Consider the following 17,375-nt stretch of genomic DNA (forward strand, 5'->3'; position numbering starts at 1 on the left):
TGTACAACTTTTAAAAGTGTTTAGTATTTTCAGTGTTCTTTAAATATATTATGCTTATTCAGAACCTTACCTTTTGACCTTTTGAAGTCTTACCGTAAATCTGGAATTTTTAAATTGTCTGAATCGAGAATATGCTATTTTTCTTTTTAGAATTTACCAGTTCATTGCAATCTTACTATTTTTTCAGATCATGTACAACATCTCTGAGACATATAAATAAAATTATTGAGGAACTTTCACCTCAAGCTGCTGACAACAAAAATATTAACAGAAAACTAGATTCTGTGAAACGGCAAAAATATAACAAGGTAATTAATAATCTCCTGTTTACAATACTTCGTTTGTACTTTGTCTTAAGGTTTGGTTTTTGTGATGTAATTCTTAATTATATAGTTCAGAGTCAGTCTGGAATTGCTGTTCCTCTCCTTTGAATTCATTTCATACTAATTTAAAGGATTTAAAGTGCTGATTTTTTTTTTTTTAAGTTTTGAAACAAGATATAAAACTGAACAGGCCCTGTTCCAGGACCTGTTCAGAAGATTGATTTGGATTAATTTCATTTAAACTCTCACAGTAGCATTTGGAGAGTTGACAAAGCCTTGTTGGGGCACATTTCAGTAGTTTAACTGGATCTCAGGTCTCGCAGTTATTCCTTCCCTGTGTTCTTTTCCTTAACCCGCTTTCATTAAATGTATCTTGTCAGTAGACATAGTTTCTCTCTCTCTTTAGTGAGCTCTTTAACTCATTGATTTGTCAGAAACTGCTGCAGCTTTTTTCTGCCAGAGCAGTGAGTTAAGGGAGCTGTGGAGCAATCCAGCTGGCGTCAGGGTAATGTAGGCAATAGACCTTTACAGCTGTGAATAGGAAATAGATTTGAGAAAAGAGGGACTTGTACTACTCAGGAATGTAGCACCTTGATCAGCTCACTGTCTGCTGGAAATTCACCCTAATACTTTCTCTGATGATAAACCTGACTGTGAAACTTACCGTCCTTTGCCCTCAAAAGGCCAGTCTTTGGTCGCTTGCCACTGACTCATTCACTTGTAGTTTTTTAACCTTGCTAATTCAGCAACCCCAGGTAATACTGTGCTCATAATTCAGCCAATTCAGAGACTTATGGGGACAATACAGAGCAGTGGCAAATGACTAGATAAAAGTAGCTGGAAGTAGTAGGAAGAAATGTGTTAAGCCAGACTTACCATTAAAGAATGATCACTATTCTGCGTGTTTCATACTGCTTGAAAGGGTTTACACACATGTTAGTTCAGGGGAAGTTCAGACCTCCTTGTGAGTTTGTTGTTAACCATCTTTGAAGTGAAAGGAAGTTATCTCCTATTGAAAATCATTAACTACGGAAGTGGTTCTAATAACCTGAATTTTGCAATGGATTTGTTTTTTACTGAAGTGTGTGCCTTTCTAGGTAAGGAAATACTTCCAAAGCATAGAGTTACAAATGTGAAGGTTACCTTGCCTGGGACTTTGTTTTAATGATTGTAATGTTTTGTTTCATGAATGAAAGTTAGCAACATCAAGGAATCATACCTTCCCAACTAGATATACTGTTGAGGATATAACAATCAGAAAAAAGGTGTAATGGAAGAATTATTAGCTAAGAATGATTTTCATAGCAGTAATAAAGTATACTCCTTACATAATCTGTAACATTGATCTTTTGAAGTAAATTCATTTTTTGCTGTTAAATTAACTGTGACCACTCCTGAACTAACCATAGACAAAGACCTATCAGGGTGTTGGACTGATCTACAATTTCAGTTCCTTTGTAACAAAACATTCCATAACTTCTGGGATGATGGATAAATCTTAGTCAATCTTACAGCTGTTATTTGTGGCTTAGTAATCGTGAACCCAGTCTTGCAGTCATCAACAGATCTCTTGGTGTTCTCTGTGCATCTCTGCAGTCTGCTTTGATGGGCTTCCTTCACTAGAATCAACACATAAAATGGCCTTAAGAAATGGACATAAAAATGCAGTGTGCACATGAATTTTGTGTGTGTGAACAGCCTGATCTTACTATACATATATGGTAAGATAATCATACGCCCAAAATTGTCTGTCTCTTGTGGGATGGAGACCAACAGGTATCACAGTGACACTTGTTTTCCACTTTTTTTTCCTCAGTTGTGATACTTTTAATATTTAAATATGAGATTCTGTTTGAAAATACTACAAATGTAGTGACTTAAGTGTTGTTTAAAAGGTTAGCAAATTTATAAAGCAGATTAAAAATAAAATTACTTAAATAATTGTTGTTGAAGGAGCAACAGCTGAAGAAGATAAAAGCAAAACAAAAACGTCTTCAAGGAATACTTGGTTTAACAGAGTTTGCTGATGAAGCAAATGAGATTGAAAATGAGGAAGATGAAGGTATGTATAAGAAAAGTCTGAAAGTTAGATTGTTCTGCTTTGATGTAATGCCTTTTTTTGTTGTTTTGTTTGAAGCTATTTTGTAAGATTTTTGCCAGTAAGGAAATAAATTTCAGTGGTTGTCTTTCAAAGACAGTTAAGAACACTTACTCTGTACACCTGCAGATTTGCAAATCTTGGCATATTCATGTGGGAAGTTTTAAAAAATGGATGTTAATCTGTGTTCAGCTGTGGAGGGATAGCTGAGGCACATTAGAGTATTGGGCTTAATAAATTGGAAATCCTAACATTTTTTTTCACAGCTAATTTGATAAAGATGACTAACATCATGATTGAATTACATTTTATATGCTGGATGCTATCAATCAGCATTAACAAAATTGGTTTTTCTTACTGTTGGGAAGTATCACTAGAAATGGAAGGGGGAAGTGCTTCTTCTTTTCAGGCTGCAGTGTGATTTTTAAAACTAAAGATAAGTTTTCTTCCAGACCAGGATATATGTTGGCTGAGTGTTTTACTAGGTGTTCTTTCTCTCTGCTCTCTGCAAACTAAGCTTGGCCACAGGCAGTATTCTGCAGGGCAAGTTTGTGTCCCACTGGTGTCTGCACATCATCTTGGGGTTATATTGTTATTTGCTGACGGGAAAAAACTTTGTGCTGTTTGACCCTTACTCATGGGGCTGGAGTAGATTCCCTCTTGCAGAGCTCATGCTTCTCTCCTGATCAGCAACACTTAAAGGAGTCAAAGCTTCAGTTAACTTTTCTCATTAGAAGAGCATCTTAAATCCTGTTTTCTTTGGAGGGCTCATGCAGGAAAACTCAGGCACCCAGTGTGTTCAAAATTTGACTAAGTGAGTAGAGCCCAACAGAAGAAATGGAGCAGTTCCAGTAGGAAGGGGCGGAGATGGAGGGGTTTTCATGCCTAAAGTATTGTTGTTACTCATTAAACATATAATAGATACAGTGCTTTAAAATGGGACAATTTAAAGCTGCGCTGGCAATTCTGGTAGACTTACTTTGAAATTCTGGGCCCTAATAATAGATTTCAGGCCATAATTGCTGTTCAGCTTGCTGAATTCAAGAGCTTTTCTTTCTCTTTGGTTTCAAACACCAATTACAGTTTGTGTAGAGTAACTGTAAGTGCGCCTGAAAGTGCTCTTTTATGCCAGAGTGCTGTGCAGCCAGTCTAACTTTTAAAGTCATTATCTTCATATTAGTATTGTATGCTAGTAAGGCATGTTTGGGGTTTTTTGGTTTAGTTTTATTGTTTGGGGTTTTTTTTTGGTTGGGTTTTTCTGAAGCATTATGATTGGACAGCTTGTGTTTTTTGAGATTTTTTGTCTGTTCTGGTGTGACAATCAAAATGTCAAATTTCAAGCTTATGAGTAGGACTGAAAAAATCACTAGTAAAATTGAAATGGGCAGTGTTGCTGCAGATGGGAGCACAGTGGTTTCTTGTACTGAACACGGTGACATGGGTAGAATTGACCACAAAGGTGGTACATTAGAGTTTGTGTATCATTTGGAATTGTAATTTTGTGGTAGTTCTTGCTGCTGTGTGCTGCTTCAAAAGTATTTGCATTTTGATAGTGTGTATAACACCCTCGTTCCTGTGTTTCAGTTATACAAAAGGTGTTAAAAGCATGCTGTATGTTCTGACTCTTGTTGTAGAACCTGGTCCATCATCCCTTGGCAGTATGCTTATGCCTGCTCAGGAAACAGAGTGGGCAGAGCTCATTCGAACTGGTCAGATGACTCCATTTGGAACTAAAATACCTCAGAAGCCAGAGAGAAAGGCGCGACAGTTAAGACTAAATGAAGCATCTGATTTTGAGAAGTACTTGGCAGACCAAGCTAAGCTGTCATCTGAAAGAAGGAAATTATCCCGTCACAAAGGAGCAAAGAAGAAAGCACAAGCCAAAAATGTTCAGTGTGTGGCTCCTGCAGCTGCCACAAAGGAAAAACATGGTAAAGCCCTCTCAAAAACAGATAAGCGTTTAAAAAAACACTTGAGAGAGCTTCAGAAGCATGCCCTTCAGATTCATTCAAAGGCCAGGATTCCAAAGGAAAAGAAATGTCTTGAAGCCAAGAATCTCAGGCATGAACAAGAGGATGATAGTGGGGAATCTGAGTATGTACCTGATGAGGAGCTCTTTGATCCAGAAGCAGCAGCAGCAGAAGAGGCATCTTCTTTTGCTGAGAGTGATTCTGATTATGAACTTAAGAGTTTATCAAGAAAAAGAAAAAAATTTGTGAAGAAGAGTTTTAAAGAAGGTGAAAATGATGCTGACTTTGTTCCAAGCTCTGAGGAAGAAGAGCATACACCAGGGAAGCACAAAGTGAGACGATGGAGAGATGATGGAGATTTGGACTATTATAAACAGAGACTAAGGTTAGTCCCAGACATTTTTATTAGTAATACTAATAAATTAGTATGTTAAACATGCAAAGGACGGTGTCTATTATAGACTGCTAGGGAGTGTGTTGAAGTAAGGGAAATGAGGTAGTCAGAAGGATCATAGATAGCCTTTCAGAAGGATTCAGACATGGAGCTTAATTACAAGAACTTTGCTGTTAAAGTTTTCTTGCTGTCATAGGTCCTTATTTGTGGATCACCTGTGCTGTTCTATGATTTATGAAATTTGTATAACCTATGTTTTGGTGATCACAGGCATGTTGTCTCTTTTCTAGTATAGTGGTTGAGCTTCATGTAATAAACTTCAGCTTGTTGATGGTATGTGTACTTTTAATTAGTTACCTTTACTGAATATCCTTCAGGTAGTTATATAGTCCTCTAGAAAATCGTGGAACTTGAAAACAGCTTTTCTGGAGTGAAAGGAAGAACATATACTAGAACTGTCAGTGAGGGGTGATTGATGACAGTGATAAACCCTAGCACAGGAACTTGATTAATGCTTGGGAGGCTCAAATTTTACATTTCTACAGAAATAAAAAATCTTACAGATATAAATGATGCTGTGTCAGAGAAGGAATCAGGAACTAGAGGTATAAACACCATCTCTCCAGTTGTGAGAGCATGAGTTGCTGTGGAGGAAGAGGTATCTTCTGGTAGCAGAAGTGCTCTCAGTTGTAGAAAATATCACGTAGGAAGAGCCCAACTTCACTTTCACATCCCAGGTTACACAGGCAAATCAGGAACTGATATAAGGCAGTAAGTTTGCAGTCCCAGGATGTTGCTTTTCAGGATTAAAGCATAGTTTATTGCTCTTGAATAGAAATTTCAGCAAGAGGCTAATCTGAACAATGTCCAAAAGGTCAAAAAGAAATACATTTTCTATTGGATTAACAGAAATTAATTGTTCTTAATCAGTAAAATATTTACTGTTTTATTGAGTAAAACTGTATTCTTCACGTTTAAAGTAGACCAATATTAAATCATTTTTAATTCAGTGTTTTCATCAAGAGTAATTTATTTTGATTGAAAGTTTTAATATGACTCACAGTTTAAATTCATTCAAAAACGTTTTTTAAAAACGTTTTTTAATAACGTTAAGATTGTCACAATTTATCCTTAGCAAAGTCATATCATAGACTACATTTCTTTTGGTTACTGAAGTTACAATAAAAGCCTAAATGAATTTCAGAAATATCAATAACTGTAATTGCTACCAAAACACTACATCTCTTAAAAATTTCATAACTACAGTTATTGTGGCTGTTAAGCTGCAGCTGTCCACATTGATGTTTTTATGCTGACACCCCCAGGTAATCTTCATTATGGGAAATGCCATGAGAAAATAAAATGTAGTGAATTAAGAAACATATTAAGAATGCTGTAGAAATGCTGTCATTTGCTTACATTTATATCTTGTTTCATGTCAGTTTTACTTTTGAATGCAAACGAATGGGTGAGATTATGGTATATTTTACCCGTGAGAGAGACAGAGGAAAGTCCTTCAGGATTACTTTATTCTTCTGAACATCTAGTCTTGTGCTTGGCAATGAATTCAGTCCTACACTCTTAGAGACTGCAAATGAGTTTCCTTAACATTAAAACTTTTTGGAGATGGGGCTTCAAGAGATTGGTCTGTGTCAAGGGGAAACTACACTGATGTTGTTAAAGAATGATAATTAGCTAACTGCATGATTGCAGAGCATCTCTAGAACAAGAGACTCTTGTCTGAACAGGAGCTGTTGTCTGTAGGAAATGTCAGGCTGGAGAGCAGCCGACTCTTCCCTGTTCTTGTAAAGACTACTACCAGAGGTTTGCCCAGTCACTCAAAGCAAGGTATGAGCAATAGAACATGGAAAAGCAAAGTTTAGCTATGCAGAATCAGCTTAGGATATCAGGAATTTCAGGTTTGTTCTCTTGTGTGGGTCTTGCCTTTCTCTAGTTACTGTTACGGGAGCCATGTTGCTGTGTAGACATGCAGATTGACAAAATCTTCTGTGCTGAAAGGTCAGTGCCTAAGGTGAATTCATAGCGTGCTAGAATAATGAACAGTTCCAGGAAACATCAAGGTTTATGGAGAGTTAAGGTAAATAGGATACTATCATGCACCTGTAGGTAATTCAAATATTCACTGAACATTAGTGTGTTGTCATTCCCAGCTATCTGTCACACTGGCTGTTATCAGCTGAACCCCAAGGCTTAGGTAATCCTAAGGATTACCTAAGGATAATCTCTAGGATGGTACTGGAATGTCTCAGAACTTTGATCCCGATCAACAGGCACATTGTTAGTGTCTATGTCATACTCAATAGTGACCATCTTCATCTAGAAGTGTTCAGAATTGGAGGTGGTGGGATCAAACCCTGTTCCCTCCTGCCCAGTGGAGTGCTCCCATGTTGTGGTTTAAACCCCACACAGCCACTCACTCACTATCCCACCAGGGGACAATTAGAAGGGTAAAAGCTGGAAAACTCGTGGGTTGAGATAAAGGCAGTTTAATAAAGAAAGCAAAAGCCACACATGCAGGCAAAGCAGAGCAAGGAATTAATTCATTACTTCCCATGGGGAGGCAGGTGTTCTGCCATCCCCAGGAGAGCAGGGCCCCATCTTGGCTGAATAACAAACTCCATCACTACAAATCGTCCCCCCTTCCTCGTTCCCCCACTTTCTGCACTGAGCATGATGCCCTCTGGTCTGGAATGTCCCTTTAGTCCCTTGGGGTGCCCTGTCCTGGCTGTGTCTCCCCCCAGCCTCCTCGCCAGCGTGGCAGCCTTGGCTCTGTGTGAGCCCTGCTCAGCAATGACAACAGCATCTCTGTGTTATCAGCCCTGTGCTCAGCACAGATCCAAAACACAGCCCCATACCAGCCACTGTGAAGAAAACTAACTCTAGTTCATCCTAAACCAGCACATCAAGTCATGGCACTGTCAGTTTATTTGAAGACTGTAGGAAAGGTGAATATGAAACTGTTTTTCAACTTCTTTTACCTAGAAGCACAAAACATCAGTGACCTCGAATGCCTATAAAATGTATAGGAAATAAAACTTTTTTGGTTTTTCTCAACAAGAAAACTGGTTTTTTTTTTAATGCATTATTCTCAAGCTTTGCAGATATGGACACTGCATATATCAAGATTTTTTTTATATTATTTAAATTTTTCTTTTACATGTATTAAAATGCCAAGCATAAGTATAAAAAAGTTAATTTTTTTCTGCTTGTGTGTAGTTAATATATTGCATTATTGACATCAGTATGCTGTCAGTATAAGTAGTAGCTTGGAGTCAGAATAAACCTTAGCAGTCTTAAGTTACACTCTTCCCATACCAGTTGTCAGTATGTATCTGCCTGCTGCTTCAAGGAAGGAATTATGTGTCATATTATGGGAGATCAGTAACATGTCTGTTTTCTTGTGTGTTTTGTCTAGTTTGTGGAGTACAGTTGTTTGAGTTCTATTGCTGTCAAGCACACAGAAGCAAGGCTAGGAAAGCTGCTTCTTTTCTTGTCTCTCGAGTGATATCCAGGCAGTTGAGTAGCAGGAAGTTTTGACTGTCAATATACAGAGCAGTTGATTCATAAAGAAAAAAATTGTGTTAAATTAAATTAGTTTTCATAGATCAGTTTTCATGTGCTAGCTTTCTTTGATGTGTCTGAGTTACTGAATCTCTCCATGTTTCAAAGTTATAAATTAAAAAAGAATTAAATACTACCTTTCCTGAAAGATAGTATCTAAAAACATTCTTGCTGCTCTTTAAAGTGACAAAGCCAGGACACAAATGAAGATGTATTTTCTCTCACTCACCAAGTACACCTTTCATTCTAAACTCAAGTGTGTAATTGTCTACATCAGTCTTAATTTACTTATGGAGGCTTGTGGTACTAACTGCATGTATTTCATCTGTTAGGACATACCAATTAAATCCACCCATATAGACCATAAAAAGTTAGATCAAAAAAGCAATACTGAATGCGTCAATTTAGCAAATTAGAATAATCTGTAAGGGATTCTTAGCTGTATAAAATATAAAACATATTGTGCTTCACAAATGCAAACTATATTAAATACTCAGCTTGATTCCTGACTGATTTAAAAAAAAAAAAAAAAGTCAAATTGTACTCATTACTGTTTTGGGTGTAGAATTTCTTTCTAGGGTATTGCAGTAAGTGGGAAATGGGCTTAGTATCTGAATACATTCTTATATTAAGAAGAAATTTAATTGTATGATATATGCTTTCATACTTCACTTTCAGGTATAAAATTGTATTTATGTCAGTGACAGTGGACAATATAAGACAGATTTCTCAAAGGTCATGCTTCTGTTTTAAAGAGACTTTATAGTAAAGCCTGCATTTTCTGGTTGTTTAGGCATATTAATGATGTTTAACTGATATGTGTAGGGAATATATTGACCAAATGGAGTAAGTTACTGTGTATTTAAGTCAAAGATGATGACTACTGTTTTTCTCTCCAAAGTCTGACTTCCAGGGAAAGGTACAAGACTAGATGAACCAACAGACTGATCTGGTCTTGGAAATAGTGTTTGTCCTTCCATGGCTTCAGCCATTTGGATATTCACACTTTTCTGAAGAAAATAATGAAGTTTCAGTGTAGAATATCTTAATGGTGTGTGTTACATTAAGTTCACAGCCTTTCAGAAACTGAATAGCTTATTCAAACTTGGAAAGTTGTTTGTGGTAGCAAGTTGCTGCTATTTCTTTAAACTGGTAGTTGATGGCTAAAACCCTCTAGACATTTGGAAGAGATGTAGTACTTCAGTGAGGTAACAGAGCATGTAAAAAGGAAACTTTTTTTTTTTTTGAAAATTAAGTACAGGGTTTATTAGTTCAAATTCTAGATGTATAATTTTAGGAGAAATCCCAATATGGATCACACTTTCTGGGGAAAATTTAGTAGTTAGTTATATGGAAGCGAAGTGCCTAAATTCTGGACAGCTTTTGAGTTAACCTCGGAGTTTCCTCTTGGCTGTTTCTGGATCACTTTTCCCAATGCACACTAGAGGGCAATCTGCTCCTTCCCAGGGGAGGCTGCCGCTCCAGTGCTGGCTGGTGGTGATTCGTGTTGGAGCACAAAATTAATAGCAAACTATTGTACAAATTACTGCCCTGCTTGGGTTTAGTATGGATTGTTCACCTAGATGTCTCTTTGGAAGCTTTTTAATCTGTAGCTGTTTTGATTTTAGTGTGTTAAGTAGGAATTTACTTCCTTGGTTTGAGTCCTGTCATAACCCAGTCGGATGAAATAATCAAGTTCTAGCATGTCTCAGTTCCAGTAGTGATGCAATCTGAAGCAATGGCTATCAGCATTTGTTGATTTCAATTCCTTTTTCTGGAACTCAGAAAAGTAAGACCCCTCTGTGCCTGCTGGCATAACACTGTGTAGTACTGACAAAACATAAATGCATTTTTATGCTGTGACTCTAGAATGTATCATATCCTCCTGCTAGACTCCAAACCATGAGTGTGATTTTTCTAAGTCAAAAATTTAGCCAACTGCTAGTCTAGAAAAGAGATTTACTTTCCTCTTAGGATAGGTTTATAAAAGAGGAAAACACTGGCACTTAATGTATTTTTAGTAAGTTCTTTTTTACTACTTAGTTGGATTCATGATTTCATGTAATGAAATAAGAAGAATCCAATACAAACATTAGCAAATCATCGATTTTAAACAGCAAACTGAAGACTGTCATTGTTAATCTAATTTTTCCCCATATATGCTCTTTTATCTCTCCATCATTTTTTTTGCTTCTGAAGACATCTTCACTTAAGAGATCAAAATATGTTTCAGTGAAACTGACCCTCTGAACCTGACCAGCATTGTGCTGTGTCTTAGTTTTTCAGCGCTTTCATTCTTGACAGTGATTGTAACTTGTGTGTGTTTGAAGATGGTCATGTTTATTTTGAGTTAATAGAACAATAACAAGTTTGTGACTGGTTCCATAAAGACAGATTTGAAGTATTTTCTCAAAAGGTACCACTGAGAAGTCCATTTAGAAACCTCACATAATCGGCTTTCTCTCATGAGAAAGAGTGTATGCATGTGTTGCTTGTGCATGAAGTGTTGAACTTCTTCCCTACTCTCTTGTTCCTAACACAAGTGTTTTTAAACAAATTTGCCAGGCATACAGAGACCATTATGTGGAAGTTTGCTTTTGCACTGCATCCAAAATAGTACGTGGATGTTTTTAATCTGTTGTGTACTTTGTGAATTTCTGTAGGGATTTTGTCCGTTTATCCACCACATTCAGTGTGCCTGCACTAAATGGCACTTTCAGGAGAGAATTCCAGCAAAACCCTAACTGTCAGTGAAGTGCTGTGGGTTGAGTAGTACACAGCCAGCTAGAGTACACTTTACCATAGAGGCAGATGGATTTGGGTCACTGAAATACAGGTTCATCATTTCGTTGGAATGTTGAAGATCCTTTGGAACTTTTTTAGCAATGAGGGAATGATGGGACAGAAAGGTAATTCTCTAAGCTGCCTGGAGTCCAAATAAGATGAGGCTGCAAACCACAAATCTCACTGTAATTTCAAAACCTAATAATGACTGCTTTACAGATTTAGAGCATGTCACCTGAAGATGGTGATGTTTCCAACTGAATCTTTTGTGTAAGATTGCTTCACTGCTTCACATTTCTCTACAGGAAGGAAGTTAAATTTAAGTATTTGGTTAAATTAATAAAAGAGCTTTGGAATGCCTAAATATTTATCAATATTTGTGGGGGGGAGGGGGTCAGTAAGGGGAGGGATATTTAGGAGTTTAAAGTTGCCAGGTTTTTTAGTGCTGTTAACTGCTGATTCCATTATACTATTTTTTTGTCTGTAGAAAATTGTAACTACCTATAAAACATGTAGCTTTTATAATATGTCTTAATGTATCAGATATTTCAAGCATTTACTTGCGTAATTCTCTCCTCTGAAGGATTGCTATTTTAAATCATGACATCAGAGCATGTGTTTTTGTTGGGTTTTTACCTGAATCAAATTCAGTGTCATTTTCATTTCTTTTCCATGCTATAATTGGATGCTGATTCCTTGTGTCACTCCAGGAAGTGGCAAAAAGAACGTTTGGAGGGCAAAGAACATCAAACAGCTGAGGAGCTTTCTGAAGAAAGTGATGTTGAATTTGAAGAGGGTTTCAAAGTACCAGGATTTCTCTTCAAAAAGCTTTTTAAGTATGTATTGTGTACTTTATTTTAATATTATACCACTGTATGCTGTTAATAATATTGGTAGCAATAGTCATGGTGAATTCCAGATGCCCTTTGCTTTAACTTTTACTTCAGTGAGTGATGCCTCAACTTTTACTTCATTTCAGTAAGATTCTCTCTTTAAAAAAGATTTCATGATCAAACTTCAATGACATTAACTTATTGTGAGCACAAAATGCAATTATATGAAAATACAGGTGATAACTGGCTGTTGGAATATTGTAAATGTGTATTAGCTAAACTATGAATTGATAAGCTCTCCTTGTCTCTTTTTGTAAATGCTTTCTTTTATTGATACATGCTTGACCCTAATTCCGGTGTGGAGTGGTAGAATAACTTTACTTTGAAACATAAGATATCGGCAAGATGTGGTAAAAGAAAACAAGAAATATGGTGTTTCTCTGATTGAGTAAAAAATATGGAGAATTTTAAGTAACTGCTAAAAGTCTTTTCAAAGTATCTACTTGTAATTCATGTTATAAAATAATCTTGAACATTTTGCCAGGTAAAATTTTGAAATACAGAGAATGAATTCTCAACTCCTTTGGTAGATGGAAAACACTCTCCAACTCATTCTTAGTTATTTAATGCTTAATTACAGATCTTGACGTAACTGTTTTCTGTTTCAATTTTTTAAAACACTTCCCAGTGATGCTTTCAAGTTTATCTCAAAAAAAAAAAAATACAAGTTAGCAGCTGACCAGTTAATTTTATCCATAATCTCTCCCTTGAATTTCATGCATAATGGGTTTGAATTCACTTTTGTTGGCAACATTTCACACAGCAGGAAAAACATCATCTCTTTCAAAAGCAAAAACTCTCTTGAAATCTTACTGTAGTAGAAAGCCCTGGTTTATAATGGGTGTGTGGTATCCCTTCCAAGAGAACCACTTAGTCTTGACCTCAAAGAAATTACCACTGTTGTCCTGTAGTCGTCAGAAGGAAAGCACTAGCTCTGAAATGGGATTGAATTAATGGCTTGGTTGCTGGGACCATACAGAGCCAATATGTGGTCTCCAGTTGTTTATGAGAAGGTCCTGCACAAGTATTCATCTTGAGGACGGATGTGTGGTCTGAGCAACCCGAAGGGAAATGAATTAGAGCAGTCACTAAAAATTAATCTTGAAGATGCAAGCCTCACTAATGAAGGGTATCCCTGCAAGCATGAGTCAGTTGGCAAAACTTCTTAAGTGGTTAGAAAGATCAATTGAGCTGAATGATTTGTCTGACTTGTAACTTAAATGCTGAGATCTCCAGTGTAGGAAAGCCCATAGTCAATAGGCATTAAACTGTTGAGTTCTGAGCAAGTTTAGTACAAAACATGGCAGTATATTGACCCAAGGACATGTATAGCATGCACTTTAAGTGGTTTTCCTGCATAGTTACATTCCAAAGAAGTTAGCTCATGCTGGAAATAGGAGACCCTGAGGTTTGTTCTTAGGTAAACCTGTTAAAGTGGACAGTCTGTTTCTTCTTTGTACGCTTGTCTGCTTTGCTAAACAATGAGCAGGAATAGCATTGATGCTGCTGTGGAACAAGACTGAGCAGACCTGCAAACATTGCCTTATTCTGTCTGCACTAAGGCTGAGAGAATGCGCTCTGTATGGAAAAGAAAACAGCCTTCATCACTGTTTCCTTCCAGTGTGTGATTTCCCTGATAAATCTGGAACACAATTTTGTCTCTGCAGCAATGCAGCTGAACTCTGGTATCTGCTATGGTGAATTATGAAGGATGCTTCACAGCATTATTGCTCATGTGAAATACAGTACAATATAACTATTTTGGAAGGCCAGCAGCACTTCTATTTAATTCCAGAATGGTTTTGGAATTAAAAAATAAAACAAAAAACCATCATAAAAATTGGTGCAATGAAAGTGTAAGGTGGAAAAGAATTAATTGCCTTTCTGTATAATCACAGAAATGTAGGAGGATGTGTTCCTTTAACTTTTGAATAGTTACAGTTATTGCATGTTTGTATGATTATACAAAGCACCTGCATCTTTCATGTTTTATATAACCATGGAGCAAAATTTTTCACAGGCTTAATTATCTGCTGTGAAACTTTCTCGGGAGAAGGAAGGACAGGGAGAAATACGCTTATAAATTCATCTAATTTTAAACCTCTGTATGTAATTCTAAAAAGGAATACAAATTTATATTAGGAAGTTATTGAATGGTTATCCTCTGAGGAGGATTAGTCTGGGAGAGCACCCTCTGACTGGAATTAGGGTTATCTTCAATTCTTTAATGTTTGTCAGAAGATGTTTTGTCTTCATAAAATGTAGCAGTGATAGCATCTTAATCCAATTATAGCTAATCCTGCAAGCCATTTCATAGTTGTTTTATAGATTGCTGCATTTTAAGGTGAATTAATTTCTAATAAAAGGGTTTCTTAAGGGCTTCGTAGTGTAATGGTTTTGAGACACTGGAAGATAGTGTGATGTCTGAACCATTAGATGTGTTCTTTGATCATCTTTTTTTAACTACTCAAGCCATTTGTTTGTCTCCATTTAGCATTCTCTAAATCCATACCAAACTCATCACAAATTGATTTTTAATAGTACTTTGTAGACACTAGTGTCATTTGCTGTCAGTAGTCCTAAATATTATTTGTTCAAGGATGGAAACAGAATTTTGCAATGCACACAAGAAATCACCTAAAATGAATAACCCCTATTTAAAAAAAAGTGTTTTGTTCTTTGCTGTGTACTCTAGAAATGTGTGTCGTCAACAAAATTATCAGTAACCTTTTTTTCCTGTAAGTTGCAATGCACTGAGGTGCTGAAATATGTTAGATTTTTTTAATGTGATTCAAAGATGTGTTTTTTCATTTATTTCTTTTGTCTTCAATTTAACACTCACACGTGGTATGTTATTCCTACTGGTCTCACTATTTCATATCATTATAAAAAGGCATGTCCTAAAGTGATTGTCAACCCAGCATCTTATCTTCACCTTTTTAGCTAGCTGTCATAAATCTTACTTTCTAGTCCACTTCTTTTAAGTGGGATGTATTTTACCTTGTTGCTTGTATGATTTCCAGTGAAGGACTGGGAGTAGAAAATGCTTTCAGATAATGCTCTAGTGTATCCCTTGCACTGCAGTAGTTTCTATTGCTTAGCCTTGCTTTTTTTCTTCATTGAAAGAGACTAAATGTTATTAAATAAATGTGTGTTAAAAAAAGCATGGTTTGGCAGATGTGATCAGTTTTTGTAGTGTTGTATGAAGCCTACCCTTTACAAGTCAACCATTTCCTTCAGTTCAAGGAATATGTCCCAAATAATATTATTTACTAGACCCTTGCATGTTGTCTTTCCTGAAAGGATAATGCTTCATAAGTGTAACTTTCCAAGTTGCTTTTAGCACTTAAAATATATATGAAATAAAATACCCTCTAATTACAATGACTGTTGGTTTAATTAGAAATGTTTTAGTGTTGCATAAAGAACAAAAGTCACATGTAATGTCTGAGTGCATCAAAAATGTATGACCTAGTAAATACAGCACTCATGTAAAACACACATCCAGCATGTTACAGTAACTGGTATGAGAACCTTTCCAAATGATTAATTCATGAGTACTTTCTGTTATGATCTGTATTATCAAACATTTGCCATCTTCTTTTTCCTTGTTTTAGGTACCAGCAGACAGGTGTTAGGTGGCTTTGGGAATTGCACTGCCAGCAGGCAGGAGGAATTCTGGGAGATGAGATGGGATTGGGCAAGACCATTCAGATAATTGCCTTCTTGGCAGGTCTGAGCTACAGCAATATGAGGACTCGTGGTTCAAATTACAGGCAAGTGCTTCTCTGCAGACTGTCAGTCTGTGGAGCTCAATTAATATTTCATCAGATGTATTACTGGTGGAGGAGGGTCCTGTGAATTATTAATGACATTTCAATTACAATATTCCTTTAATTCTTTTAGTGGGGGACATCAAAGGAAAAATTTTACGAGACAATGGAGCTGTAGGGCAGGAAAAATTAAACATGTAACACTTTTAATGAATTCCAGGCATTGATGCTTCATTTTGCAGATGAGCCACGCTAGATATTTTGGGTCAATACAGTGTCTAAGGTTACCTTCCACAAATGGATTGTTTACAAACTCAATTACATTAATACCAATAGTTTACACAATATGGAATTTTAAATTAGATGTAATACCTTTAGTTCCATTTATTAAATTTTACATTAAAATATTTGTTCTGGCGAGCCACCAGGTGAATGTTTTACAGGAAGTAGCAAGCTGATTTGCAATGAAAGTTAGAGTTTCTGATGGGCAGGGAATTATCCATGCCAAAAATTAGTAGGTAGAGTAAAACCAGTAACTTATACAGAGGAATTTCCATCTGCCTTTGGTTTTTTGTTGTTGCTGCTTTTCAAAACATATGCTAGTGTGACTGGCCTTTCTTATAAGATATTTTACATTGTTACTGAACAATGTTTTAAAATTTCTTCTTCATAGGTGGAATTACTGGAAAGATACTTGTTTGTGTCCTCACATCTGCATATCCATCCATGAATAAATCTTGATTTTTCTACTTCTGTTGCCCTGTATATCTGATGTAAATAGCTACATGAAATTTAGCAACTATCATAGCACTGTACTAAACAAAAATAATTCCCTTTATGTAGAGGTATGTTTAAATTATGTTCCGCTTGTACATGAATTGTAAAATAATGCTTTAAAGAGAAAATATTCCTGTTTTCTCTCTGGTTGATTCCTGCTACAGGCTTAATATTAAAAAAAGCCACCAAAAAAACCCTGTAGGTCTTTCAGTTAGGCCGGTTGATTTTATTTTAATATGGCTACTTGATTAAGGATGCTATTGTACAGATTATTTTATATTCCCTACCCAACTTGGGAGACCACTGAGTGGATGGAAATCCTTCAGGGACATCTCTTGACACTGTTAAATAGTGCAAAACTACAGGAAAACTTTGAAAAGGCCAAAATCGATTTGCCCATCTAAGTTGCAGCATTCTTTCTGCATGTAAGATAACACTTTGCATTTCATGTTTTGTCTGGTGCACATCATTGAGTCCATCATGATAGTAGTTCCCTGGGAGGAAACAAGGTTTAATATATTGCTGAAGCTTCCTCTGATTTTGCTTATGTGCTGTAAGGCAGACAATCTAAGTAACTTCATCTTTCATATTCCAGTATTTCCTCTCCTGGGCTGAGAAGGGGCAGTAATACAGTAACCAGTAGTCCTGGTTAACTTGTTTCTGCTTGCAAGAGTGTAGTCTGATAGGCAGGGCACTCCCTGGACAGCCTCACTGGCAAGCCAGCCTAAGAGGGGCAAAGTTGTGTTGTCAGAGCTGTCAGTGTCCTCCAGCCTAGCTTGGG

At 36.6% G+C, this 17,375-nt stretch overlaps 1 protein-coding gene across 3 annotated transcripts in view; it reads left to right on the forward strand.

Annotated features, from left to right (window-relative positions):
• The window catches only part of ERCC6 (ERCC excision repair 6, chromatin remodeling factor), a 41,997-nt gene that overhangs the window by 2,630 nt on the left and 21,992 nt on the right, over positions 1–17,375 (forward strand). For all 3 annotated transcript variants that reach the window (XM_066323891.1, XM_066323892.1, XM_066323890.1), the window contains 5 exons: positions 188–308; positions 2,277–2,385; positions 4,056–4,776; positions 11,862–11,987; positions 15,662–15,820. In XM_066323891.1, coding sequence (XP_066179988.1) covers positions 188–308; positions 2,277–2,385; positions 4,056–4,776; positions 11,862–11,987; positions 15,662–15,820 — 1,236 coding nt within the window. The remainder of the gene's footprint in view (positions 1–187; positions 309–2,276; positions 2,386–4,055; positions 4,777–11,861; positions 11,988–15,661; positions 15,821–17,375) is intronic.

This window comes from Sylvia atricapilla, chromosome 8 (genome assembly GCF_009819655.1).
Source record: "Sylvia atricapilla isolate bSylAtr1 chromosome 8, bSylAtr1.pri, whole genome shotgun sequence".
NCBI lineage: Eukaryota > Metazoa > Chordata > Aves > Passeriformes > Sylviidae > Sylvia > Sylvia atricapilla.